Here is a 12,621-nt window from a genome sequence, read left to right on the forward strand (position 1 = left end):
ACCCTTCTTTTACAGATTAAAGGACATACAGTTTCAGAGTTCACCCCCATCACATTCACTGAGATGTGAAATTAAACTGGTCTTTAAAATTTTTGATTGCCGTTTTCGGTGGTGATACCATGATTGATTGACACAAGTCCAGGAATTTTGAACTTTTACTGGTATTGTTTTCCACCTTTGTGCTAGACAGATTGTCACTGAGAACAAGAGGTGAAAAAAGCAAGACTTTTATGAAAGTGACCACCAGCAGTTCTATATGCTCATTCCTGAAGTTCACACTGTATAAACCACCTGGAAAAGTATACATTTTTGTGAGAAATTGCTGAGAGAAACATTTAATGTGTCAACTCTAAAGGTGAAATCATGGTTAACAAGAGTCTTAGTAATACTGAGAATATTTATCATGTAATTAAAAGTTTAACCAGTTATTTATATTAGATTAGAGTGGATTTATGATTAGTTATTAACAATCATGAGATGTGGTTTTTTTTTTCTTTCTATAGGAAATAAATGCTCTGCAATGGGAAATTGAATTTGATCATAATAGATTTAAAACTGTAGAGGAATCTTGGGCCCAAAAATATGACAGGTTTGTATGCTATAGTATTACATTTTTTTTCTTTTTAAATCAAAATATTCAAAATGAGTATAATTTAACTGTTTCTCCCTTGATGTTTTAATCCTCAACATGGCTGAGTAATAATTATGTATTTTCTTATTACCAATGTTCCATTTTTTAAAAAATTAATGTTAGTACTTTTTAGTATTTAAATTTTGCTTCATGAAAATACTTTTTATAAATTATAAAATTTTTCTTCTTTTTTTGCTATCACCAACATACAGCATTTTTTCTGTTTAATATGCTTTCATAATAATGAAAAGTATTCATTCATTCCTTCATTTGATTGTTTTTCTATGTATCTCTGTATCTATGTATTTATCTACTTCTTTCTTCTGGCAGTATAGACAGACCTGTTTAGGAAATTGACATATCTATCTCATACCTGATAATTATGTGCTGATTTAAATTGGAAAGTGAATTAATTTGCTCTGTATTTATAGAGAGAGCTCTTTTAGTTGAATTGCTAAAATTTCTTAAGCAATAGTAAGGACTGTTGGATAAAGATGATACTGAAAATAGAGCACTTAGAATTTCCACATGTCCATATCACTATTCTGACATTCATTTTAAGTTATAAGTTCTATAAATTTTTAATGATCTAATGAAATGTAATACCTCTTTATCCTTCACCTTTCTTTTCCCCATGGCTTTCTTTAAATAAATGATTCCTAGTAATCCAAGAAATGTATGGAATAAATACTCCCAACTTTTCTCTATTAGAGGTGATTCACTAGAAGAGTTACCTAGTATAAAGTGCTAGTCTTGCAGTCATGAAGACATGAGTTTGAATACTACCTTAGAAGATCTTTACTAGTTGTATGACTTTGGACAAATCATTTACCCTCTTTCTACAGTTTCCTTATTTGTAAAATGGAGATAATAATAGCACCTACTTTACTAGGTATTTGTGACAATCGGATAAGAAAACTAGTAAAGTGTTTTGCAAATCTCAAAGCACTATTTAAATGCTATTATTATTAATTATTCTCTCGCTCTCTTTTTTTTTTTTTTTTTTGCTGAGGCAATTGGGGTTAAGTTACTTGCCCAGGGTCACACAGTTAGGAAGTGGAAGTATTAAGTATCTGAGGTCAGATTTGAACTCAGGTCCTCCTGATTTCAGGGCTGGTACTCTATCTACTACACCAACTAGCTGCCCCTAATTATTATCTCTTAAAAGGAAAAAAAGAAATAAGATGTTCCTTATCTATGTACTTCTTTTAAGTGTATGTGTACACTGATGTAATGTCTATTAGATTGAATTGAAACTAGAGCAAAACAAAAAATATAAAGCAGATCTGTGCAGAAAACTCAAAGGCTTAGAGATATTTCTGGAGAGAATTACTACTTGATTAAAACAATTTATAGTAAATTCAGGAGAAATGGAACACTTTAAAATGACCACACTCCATTAAATTGTCTTTATTTTAGTATTATTCATATTGTAGAAAATATGTACAACTTAAAAATATGAAAAACTACTTTTTGTATTCTAATTATCATGATGACAGTAATTTAACTGAATTGAAAGAATGGGATCATCAGTCATTAATTTATGAGACTTTTTTTTTTCCATTAGAGTATATTGTGAAAATTCAATCCTTAAAGAAACACTGAAATTAAGAACAGAAGAAGTTAAAAGGCTTAAGTCTGAAAATGCAAGTAAGTAAAAACATTTTTTGGAGGATTCTTTGTTTTAAATATTGATTTTGTGAAAATTATGAAGTTATATAATTAGTAGAAATCCACTAATGAAAGCTACATTTTATGATTTTTGACAGAGCCACACATATTCTTATTCTTCTCAGTGTATAATTATTTGATAAACTGGGAGAACTAAAAATCCAGTGGTCAATTTAACGATTTATTTTTTGTAGTCTAATACTGAGTTTGGAAGAATTGAATATCCTTTAAATGTAGGATGAATAACAATGTGATTTTATGATAAAGGTCAAATTCCATATCACAACTATCATCATGGCAGAAATTCTTTTATAACAAAAAATGTAAACAAAAAGTTTCCAGTGCAGCCAAGGGTTTACTTATCTCAAGCAAGAGGGAAGCAACATGCTGCAGAATGAAGGTTCTTGGAATTAGCAACAGAAGCTCTGAATTCAAATCCCAGCTCTGACCCCTTACTACTTTAAGCTAATCATTTAACTTCTCTGTCCCAAAGTTTCTTTATCTGTAAAGTGAGAAGATTGAATTAAATGATCTCTAAGATCTTGACCAGCTTAAAAACTCTTACATTTATGATTCAGTGAACATTCCCCCAAAATTCTATGACAATAGAGAATTTGGATGGTAACTTAGAGCCCTTGGTAATAGAATTTCAGGCTTATATCTAGCTATATACAGGATATATCTCTAAGGTCTTAGTGTAGTTTGAAGCTATTAAAGTTAAAACTGCACTAAAATTTTTGGGACACTCTTTACATATCATAATTTTCTATTCTGAAATTTCACATTTTTTACTTGAAATATATAAATACTATAAAATATTACATAAATTCCCCCAAATGGAGGGCTACCTAATGTGTCAGGAACCCTTTAGTTCAATTGCATGAATTCTGATGAGACATATGAACTATCTGTTAGTTATTCCTCAAGCTCTCTCCATGACTGATGTCTCATTTCTTCTGAGTATACATTTCTCTAATGATACCCTTTACACTGTTTTTCAAGTGCAATTCTTGGCTTGTTATGTGTTAATAAACTTCTTACACCCAACACACTATTACTCTTGGGTTGATGTTTAATTTTAGTTTTTTGGAGATGATCCTTTCCCATGACTTGTGGCCATATAACACCAGGAGAATATTGACCTTAGGATCATTAAAAGCATTATATAGTTTTACAAAAACAATTCAGCCTGCTCATCTCCTTCTGTGCAATTTTAAGCCCAAATCATTGTCTATTTTGTTTTAATCCTGCCTCAAACACTTACTAGCTAAATGACACTGGCCAAGTAATTTTACCTCTTTTGCCTCTTTTTCTTCATCTATAAAATGAGGATAATAATAGCACATTCTTCACAGGATTGTTGTGAGGATGAAATGAATTAATATTTATCAGGTACTTTGCTAACCTTAAAGTACCATACAAATATTAGCTATGATGATGTGCAGTATTTGTTTATGATACCTATATGCATCTATGTATCAATCTGTAGTATCTGTGTGGCTGTGAGTGTGTGCAAGTAGGTAGCCCAGTAAATAGTGTGTCAGGCTTGATGTCAGGAAGTCTCATCTTCCCAAGTTCAAATTAGGCCTAAAATATTTATTAGCTATGTGATCCTGGGTGAGTCACTTAACTCTATTTGCCTGAGTTTCCTCATTTGTCAAATAATTTGATAAGGTAAATGGCAAAATACTCCATTAGAGTATAATTTGCTAAGAAAACCCCAAATGGGATCAAAAAAAGTTGACTGAAAAACAAGTGGACAAGTGTATGAATATATCATTCCTATACTCCCCCAATCTTGCCTTTATACATACATATGCACACATTCACACAGATATACAAATATGTCCATACATACATCATATCCATACACTCATACACATACATATGTATATGTTCGTTATACCTATAAATCAACTTTCTAGGATATCCACCCCATGACATAGTGGACAACAAACATTCTTCATTTATGTCCTTCTTCCAATAAGGATAGCTAGGGAGAACTAATTGAGCAACTACAGAGCTTATTGAGAAGTCCCTGTCACAGGACCTGAAGCAATCAGCAAAATATCAACAATGACAAAACATTTGAGAGGCAGCTTAGTGTGGTGGATAGGGAACAGAAATCAGGAAGCAACTCTTGGTCATGTGAACCTAGGCAAAGACTTGTAAACTCTCTGTGCTCTAGATAACTTTTTAATACTAACAAATTATATAAAAGTTTCTGATATGAAATATGGTAGAGAGAGTTTCCTTATCAGGAGTTTACTATCCTACTGAAATCCCAAAGGACACACACATATACCTACACACACACATACACAGCAACTGGGGGGCCCCACCATTTATAGGGAGTCATCTTTTGATTGTCATGCTGTTTAGCCATTGTTATGGCAAGCATCCTCAGAAAGCTTGTGCTTCTCTAATTCATGATTTGTCATATGTAATTGTTCAGAGTGTCATGGAAGAGAATCTCATTATATCCTTCATAAAATCTGGTATAATCTTGACATTGGGAAACCTTGTTGAATAAAAATTTTCAGGGTGATGATTTGGAAACCATGCTTTTTTTTTTTTTTTTTTTAAAGCTTTTTATTTTCAAAACATATGCATAGATAATTTGACAATATTGACCCTTACATAGCCTTATGTTTCAGAGAACCATACTTTTTTTATAGAAATAATTAATTTACAATAAAACACAGTGGGATATTGTTTAGAATTTTCTAATCACTTTGACTGTAAAGATGAAGAATATAAAATATTATTTGTGAAAGTTTGCCCTTTCCTTTCTTATGATTTCCATGTATATGTCAATTATTCTAATTTTTTAAGAGATGGTAAAGAGATGGTAAAGTAAGCATGTGGAACAATAATTATTAGTATTCTCTTGATGGCCTATTTTTTGTCATAAAAAGATCTAAGAATTTTTTTCCCCTCCATGTCTTTAATATCTTCCCTTCCTTCAAATGTCTCAAGTTGCTGCCTTAATGCTCTCAAAATTTTGTCACCTCCAGCGCAAATAACCTTCATATAGAACTAATGTATAATTTGCAAAGTAACATATGATTATTATCTCATTTAACCCTCACAGCAACCTTGCAAGGTAGATATTATTTTTCCATTTTATAGATGAAAACACTGAGGTTATGAGACTAAGAGACTTGTCTCTGGTCAGACAGCTAGTAATTGTCTGAGGATGAATTTAATCTCAGATCTTCCTGACTTCAAGTTAAGTGCCACCTAGCTGCCCTGATTGTATAGTTGGTCTAGAATAGCTGCTTTTCTCAACTGTTTTATTCAGGGCCATTTCCATTTCCTTAAATAGCATATTCATTCAGGACTGAATTTAATATTAAAGTCAACTGTAGTGGTTTCACTCTTCTTGATGGGGAAAATAATATGTTAAAAATTAATTTAACTTTTTTATTTTTATGGACTTTCATATGATTTTTTTAGTTGGAGTTAATAACTAGGCTGTGAAGTGCGGGTTAGCATCCTGGATGCCTTAGAATCAGCTGGAGTCAGGATAAGCAAAAGTCCTTGGTCTTTATTCTTGATCTTTAGGGATAGAAGTGAAGGGGATGGACACAAGCTCTCCACAATCTCCCTTCTCTTTGTCCACTGCCAAAGTGTCTCTGACTTGTCTTACTTCACCCCTTAATCCCTCCTACAATTCTCTGTATATATCAAAAGATCAAGCCAGCACGAAATAGTGAGAAGGGCCATTTTCCAAGCATAAGCTAATAGAGTATTGTCCAATAGGTAATTAGCCTTAAGTGCTCAGTTGTCTGATTGCAGTGCACCTATTCAGAGTTTCAGCCCTTTACACTAGGCTGTCTCTAAATTTGTTTTTTTCTTTTCTGTTTCTCAGTGCTTTTTGAAGCAAATTTACTTATAATCTTCATCATCCTTCCCCGTAAAGATCTATTGAAGATGTTTTGTTCTAGACCAGACCTGTTCTTGGCTGCCGTGTTTCTCTTCTTAGAGATCAAATGTTACTATCTGGAGTGTTTTCTAGATTTGTTTGTTCTCTTTGTTAATGAAAATTAATTTTATGTCAGTTAAACTTCTTTAGGAAATTATCTAGTAGGGTCTGTTCTTCTATCCACTTCCTAGCTTGGCATCAATACCTTATTTAAATATCTGTATTTGGATATGTTTTTGTTTTAATTATACATATTTAATTACACATATATCTTTTTCTCGTTTTTCTTCTAGTTTTGTATTTCTTTATCTTTGTTGCTCAAAGTTGATGTTCTGACTATGAAATGATAACTGATTTGAGAAAGAATGAATCTGACATCTGAAATGATTGATTTTCTATCCATCAAAATGTTTCATTTCTTTACCTTATTTGTTGCTCATTACGTACCTTGCCTCCCGAACTCCTTTTTTATTTAAAACAAAATTATGAGTATTTTGTGTAATCTCAAGACCTTTGACCTCTCATTTCTTATTCATAAAGTTATTTTTAAACATTTTCACTGTCCTTATATATTCTCTCCCTTGAATTCAAGTTATCTCATATCAAAATATATTTTGATTTAATTTTTAGGGTGTTAACAAGTTCTTCTTAAAATTTCTCTGTGTCTTTATTCCTTTGTGACAGATTTTGATACATAAGCTACAATTTTCACAGTTGTCTCCCTGAAAACACTTATCATGAGCACTGCAATTTGAGATGACTAAATGTCCCATGAAACATTTTTGTTGCTTTTGGATGCGTAATAAAAGCAGCTCTGCCAATTTTCTAATTGGCATCTCTGAAGATTAACTATGAACTATCCTTCCATTTAGCAGCAACTTCCTTTTATCATCTGGCTTCATTTATATCAAGGAGTGTCAAGATTAATATGACTCAGTTCCTCTGATAATATGCTCACTAGTTAGTCATTGGTCAAGGAGCTCACATTTTATATTTTAAATATCTATAACCAATTTAATATTTTTAATGAGAGTCTAAAAACCACATGATTCCTACTATCTCTGTCTCCTTTTATTTCTCAGTACTATATCATTAAAATAAATAGACAGGCAGCATAGGACTGAGAACCTTTTGTACTTTTCTTTGTATCCTGGAAAGTTATGACCAAAAAATTTCCCACCAAGGGCCAGTCTGTTGGTATTGAGCCAACCTTTCTTTAGTGTAATATGCTGGTTTTGAAAAAACAGGCTTTCTTTTGATATGACTAGCTTTGAAACCTTTCTGAGATGCCAGAGGCCTGTTTCAGTTTTCCCTTTGATGGTAAAGGTTTCAATTGATCAATCAATCAATTAAACAAATATTTATTAAACTCTTGAGTCACAACCATTGCATGATGAGACATCTTAGAAGGCCTTGGGATTTGTGTGTATATGTACACATGTGTTTGTGTATAACACAAGAGAATTCATCCATCCAGATATCGTCACTCGTCCATTATGTCTTAGACGAGAGATGTTGAACTTTTGACCCAAAAGCAGCCTGCAAAACTCCCTAATGTGGCCAGAATCAAATTAAAGTCTAAACTGGGAGATATTTAACAAAATAAATAAAATTACAGTCTAACACAGATAATGTTAATATTCGGTTTTCCAAATCAAAATGTGGGCTGCAGGAATCTGTTCATATTAGAGTTTGACAGTACAATCTTAGACAGAAATTGTTGACATAGACAGATAGATAGAGAGATAAGCAGGCATTTCCAGGTAGAAATTCATGAGAAAATGTGCAGGTTTTGTCTATTTAAAATGTTCAAATCGACTTCCGGTTAAGATGGCGGAGAGGAGGCTCACAGTTGCATAAGCTCCGCGCTTTCTCTCACTATCCACTTCATTACAAGCCTCTGAATCAATGCTTGACTGAAAAAAACCCACAAATAGTTACCAAGAGAAGCCATCCTTGAGATCCGCCAAGAAAGGTCTGTCTTTACTGGAGGGCTGGGACGGTTTTAGATCGGGCGCACGGCGGGCAGCGGCAGTGAGAGCACGGGAGCAGACTGGAGAGGGGGTGGGGAGTGATCGCAGCTGTCTCTGCGGGGAGAGCTTCGCTACAGGTTTGGAACCTGCAGCAAGTCAACAGCCCAGCAGAGAAGCCAAAAACACCGGGGCTGAAGAACACAACCGCAAACAGCTGGAGTCTCTCAGGACCTGGCCGCCCCCCCCTTCCCCCCCCTCAGTGACTCAGCACGCTTTGGGATCTCAGAGCGCAGGCGCAGCACAGTCCTGCTAGTGCCTCACTGCTGCCACCTGCAGTCTGTAGAGGAAGCTCGATAACACACCCAGCCCCCCCCCAAAGAAAGACTCCAGTTTTTTCTGTTTTTCTTTGGTAGTTTGTCTCTGATTAATAGACAGAATGAGCAAGAAGCTGAAGAGGACTTTAACCCTAGACAGCTTCTACACAGATAGAGAGCAGACTCTAAATCCTGAGGAGACTAAAAACAGGCAGTCCCCAGGTGATTCCCCAAAGGAGGAGATCGTCTGTTCCTCAGCACAGATGAACCTCATAGAAGTGATTAAAAAGGCTCTCACAAGGGAGCTAGAAGAAAAATGGGGAAAGCAGAGTGAGGCTTGGCAAAAGGAGAAGGAAGCTTGGGAAAAGGAGAGGGAGGCTTGGCAAAAGAGCCTGGAGAAGTCAGTTAAAGAGAGAGTGGATAAAGAAGTAAAATCCTTGAAAAATAGGATTAGTGAACTGGAAACAGAAAACAGCTCTCTAAAAAACAAAATTGGCGAAATGGAAAAAAATTCCACAGAACAAAAGAACTCAATTGGACAATTAGAGAAAGATTTTAAAAAAGTGAGTGAAGAGAATACTTCACTGAAAATCAGAATTGAACAAGTGGAATTGAATGACTCGAGGAGACAAGAAGAATCAGTCAAGCAAATCCAAAAAAATCAAACAATGGAGAAAAATGTGAAATACCTTCTGGGAAGACAACAGACCTGGAAAACAGATCCAGGAGAGACAATCTGAGAATCATTGGACTCCCAGAAAAACATGATGAAAAAAAGAGCCTGGACACTGTCTTCCAGGAAATTATCAAAGAGAACTGCCCAGAAGTCATAGGAACAGAGGAAAAAATAAACATTGAAAGGATTCATCGATCACCCACTGAAAGGGATCCTAAAATCAAAACACCAAGGAATATAGTGGCCAAATGCCAGAACCCTCAGATGAAAGAAAAAATATTGCAAGCGGCTAGAAAAACCCAATTCAAGTATCAAGGAGCCACAATAAGGATCACCCAGGATCTGGCAGCATCCACATTAAAAGATCGAAGGCCTGGAATATGATATTCCGAAAGGCTAAGGAACTTGGTATGCAACCAAAAATAACTTACCCAGCGAGAATGAGCATCTTTTTCCAGGGAAGAAGATGGACATTCAACGAAGTAAGCGAATTTCATCTATTTCTGATGAAAAAAACCAGAACTTAACAAAAAGTTTGATCTACAAATATAGAACTCAAGAGAAATCTAAAAAGGTAAAGATTAATCTTGGGAACTATATTTTGACTATATAGATGCATAAAGAATACATGTATACCTTGTTCTAGAAATTGATGTGGAAAGGACATTGTACCAGAAAAAGGGTAAAGTGGGGGTAGTACATCTCATGAAGAGGCATAGGAAACCTATTATATCTGAGAGAAAGAATGGAGGGGGATGAATATAGTGGGTATCTTACTGCCTTCAGAATTGGCTTTAAGTGAAAAATCTTAAGACATATTCAATCTATGGTGAAACTTCTCCCATCTCATTGAAAAGTGAGAAGGGAAAAGTGGAAAGGGAAGGAATAAGCTAAGCGGAAGGGAATACGGGAACTGGGAGGGAAAGGGGTAAGATAGGGGGAGAACTCTAAGGCGGGGGAGGGACACTAAAAAGGGAGGGCTGTGAGAAACAAGGGTGCTCACAAGCTTAATACTTGGAAGGGGGGGAAAGGGAAAGAAGGGAGGAAAGCATAAACCGGGGTTAACAAGATGGCAAGTAATACAGAATTGGTCATTCTAACCATAAATGTGAACGGGGTAAACTCCCCCATAAAGAGGAAGCGGTTAGCAGAATGGATTAAAAGCCAGAATCCTACAATATGTTGTTTACAGGAAACACACCTGAAGCGGGGAGATACATGCAGGTTAAAGGTAAAAGGTTGGAGCAAAATCTACTATGCTTCAGGTGAAGTCAAAAAAGCAGGGGTAGCCATCCTGATCTCAGATCAAGCTAAAGCAAAAATTGACCTAATTAAAAGAGATAAGGAAGGACACTATATCTTGCTAAAGGGTAGCATGGATAATGAAGCACTATCTATATTAAACATATATGCACCAAGTGGGGTAGCATCTAAATTCTTAAAAGAGAAACTAAGAGAGCTGCAAGAAGAAATAGACAGTAAAACTATAATAGTGGGAGATCTTAACCTTGCACTCTCAGAATTAGATAAATCAAACCAGAAAATAAATAAGAAAGAAGTTAAAGAGGTAAACAGAATACTAGAAAAGCTAGATATGATAGATCTCTGGAGAAAATGTAATGGAGACAGAAAGGAATACACTTTCTTTTCAGCAGTTCATGGAACCTATACAAAAATTGACCATATATTAGGACATAAAAACCTCAAACTCAAATGTAGTAAGGCAGAAATAGTAAATGCATCCTTTTCAGACCACGATGTAATGAAAATTACATTCAACAAAAAAGCAGGGGGAAGTAGACCAAAAAATAATTGGAAACTAAATAATCTCATACTAAAGAATGATTGGGTAAAACAGCAAATCATAGACATAATTAATAACTTCACCCAAGAAAACGATAATAATGAGACATCATACCAAAATGTATGGGATGCAGCCAAAGCGGTAATAAGGGGAAATTTCATATCTCTAGAGGCCTATTTGTATAAAATAGAGAAAGAGAAGGTCAATGAATTGGGTTTGCAATTAAAAATGCTAGAAAAGGAACAAATTAAAAACCCCCAGTCAAACACTAAACTTGAAATTCTAAAAGTAAAAGGTGAGATCAATAAAATTGAAAGTAAAAAAACTATTGAATTGATTAATAAAACTAAGAGTTGGTTCTATGAAAAAACCAACAAAATAGACAAACCCTTAGTAAATCTGATTAAAAAAAGGAAAGAGGAAAATCAAATTGTTAGTCTTAAAAATGAAAAGGGAGAACTCACCACTAACGAAGAGGAAATTAGAGCAATAATTAGGAGTTACTTTGCCCAACTTTATGCCAATAAATTCGACAACTTAAATGAAATAGAAAAATACCTCCAAAAATACAGCTTGCCCAAACTAACAGAGGAAGAAGTAAATATCCTAAACAGTCCCATCTCAGAAAAAGAAATAGAACAAACTATCAATCAACTCCCTAAGAAAAAATCCCCAGGACCAGATGGATTTACATGTGAATTCTACCAAACATTTAAAGAACAATTAACTCCAATGTTATATAAACTATTTGAAAAAATAGGGATTGAAGGAGTCCTACCAAACTCCTTTTATGACACAGATATGGTACTGATACCTAAACCAGGTAGGCTGAAAACAGAGAAAGAAAATTATAGACCAATCTCCCTAATGAATATTGATGCTAAAATCTTAAATAAAATATTAGCAAAAAGATTACAGAAAATTGTCACCAGGATAATACACTATGACCAAGTAGGATTTATACCAGGAATGCAGGGCTGGTTCAATATTAGGAAAACTATTAGCATAATTGACTATATCAATAACCAAACAAACAAAAACCACATGATCATCTCAATAGATGCAGAAAAAGCATTTGATAAAATCCAACATCCATTCCTAATAAAAACACTTGAGAGCATAGGAATAAATGGACTTTTCCTTAAAATAGTCAGGAGCATATATTTAAAACCATCAGTAAGCATCATATGCAATGGGGAAAAACTGGAACCTTTCCCAGTAAGATCTGGAGTGAAGCAAGGTTGCCCACTATCACCATTATTATTTAATATCGTATTAGAAACACTAGCCTCGGCAATAAGAGTCGAGAAAGATATAAAAGGAATTAGAGTAGGCAATGAGGAAACCAAACTATCACTCTTTGCAGATGATATGATGGTATACCTAGAGAACCCCAGAGATTCTACCAAAAAGCTATTGGAAATAATTCATAATTTTAGCAAAGTAGCTGGCTACAAAATAAATCCCCATAAATCCTCAGCATTTTTATACATCACCAACAAAACCCAACAGCAAGAGATACAAAGAGAAATTCCATTCAGAATAACTGTTGATACCATAAAATATTTGGGAATCTATCTACCAAAGGAAAGTCAGGAATTATATGAGCAAAATTATAAAAAAG

General features: G+C 34.5%; 1 protein-coding gene across 5 annotated transcripts in view; it reads left to right on the top strand.

Moving 5' to 3' along the window:
• Positions 1-12,621, top strand: part of CCDC125 (coiled-coil domain containing 125) — an 80,181-nt gene that overhangs the window by 26,331 nt on the left and 41,229 nt on the right. For all 5 annotated transcript variants that reach the window (XM_051992700.1, XM_051992690.1, XM_051992663.1 and 2 more), the window contains 2 exons: positions 504-589; positions 2,199-2,281. In XM_051992700.1, the coding sequence (XP_051848660.1) occupies positions 504-589; positions 2,199-2,281 (169 nt within the window). The remainder of the gene's footprint in view (positions 1-503; positions 590-2,198; positions 2,282-12,621) is intronic.

The sequence above is a fragment of the Antechinus flavipes genome, chromosome 1 (genome assembly GCF_016432865.1).
Source record: "Antechinus flavipes isolate AdamAnt ecotype Samford, QLD, Australia chromosome 1, AdamAnt_v2, whole genome shotgun sequence".
Lineage (NCBI taxonomy): Eukaryota > Metazoa > Chordata > Mammalia > Dasyuromorphia > Dasyuridae > Antechinus > Antechinus flavipes.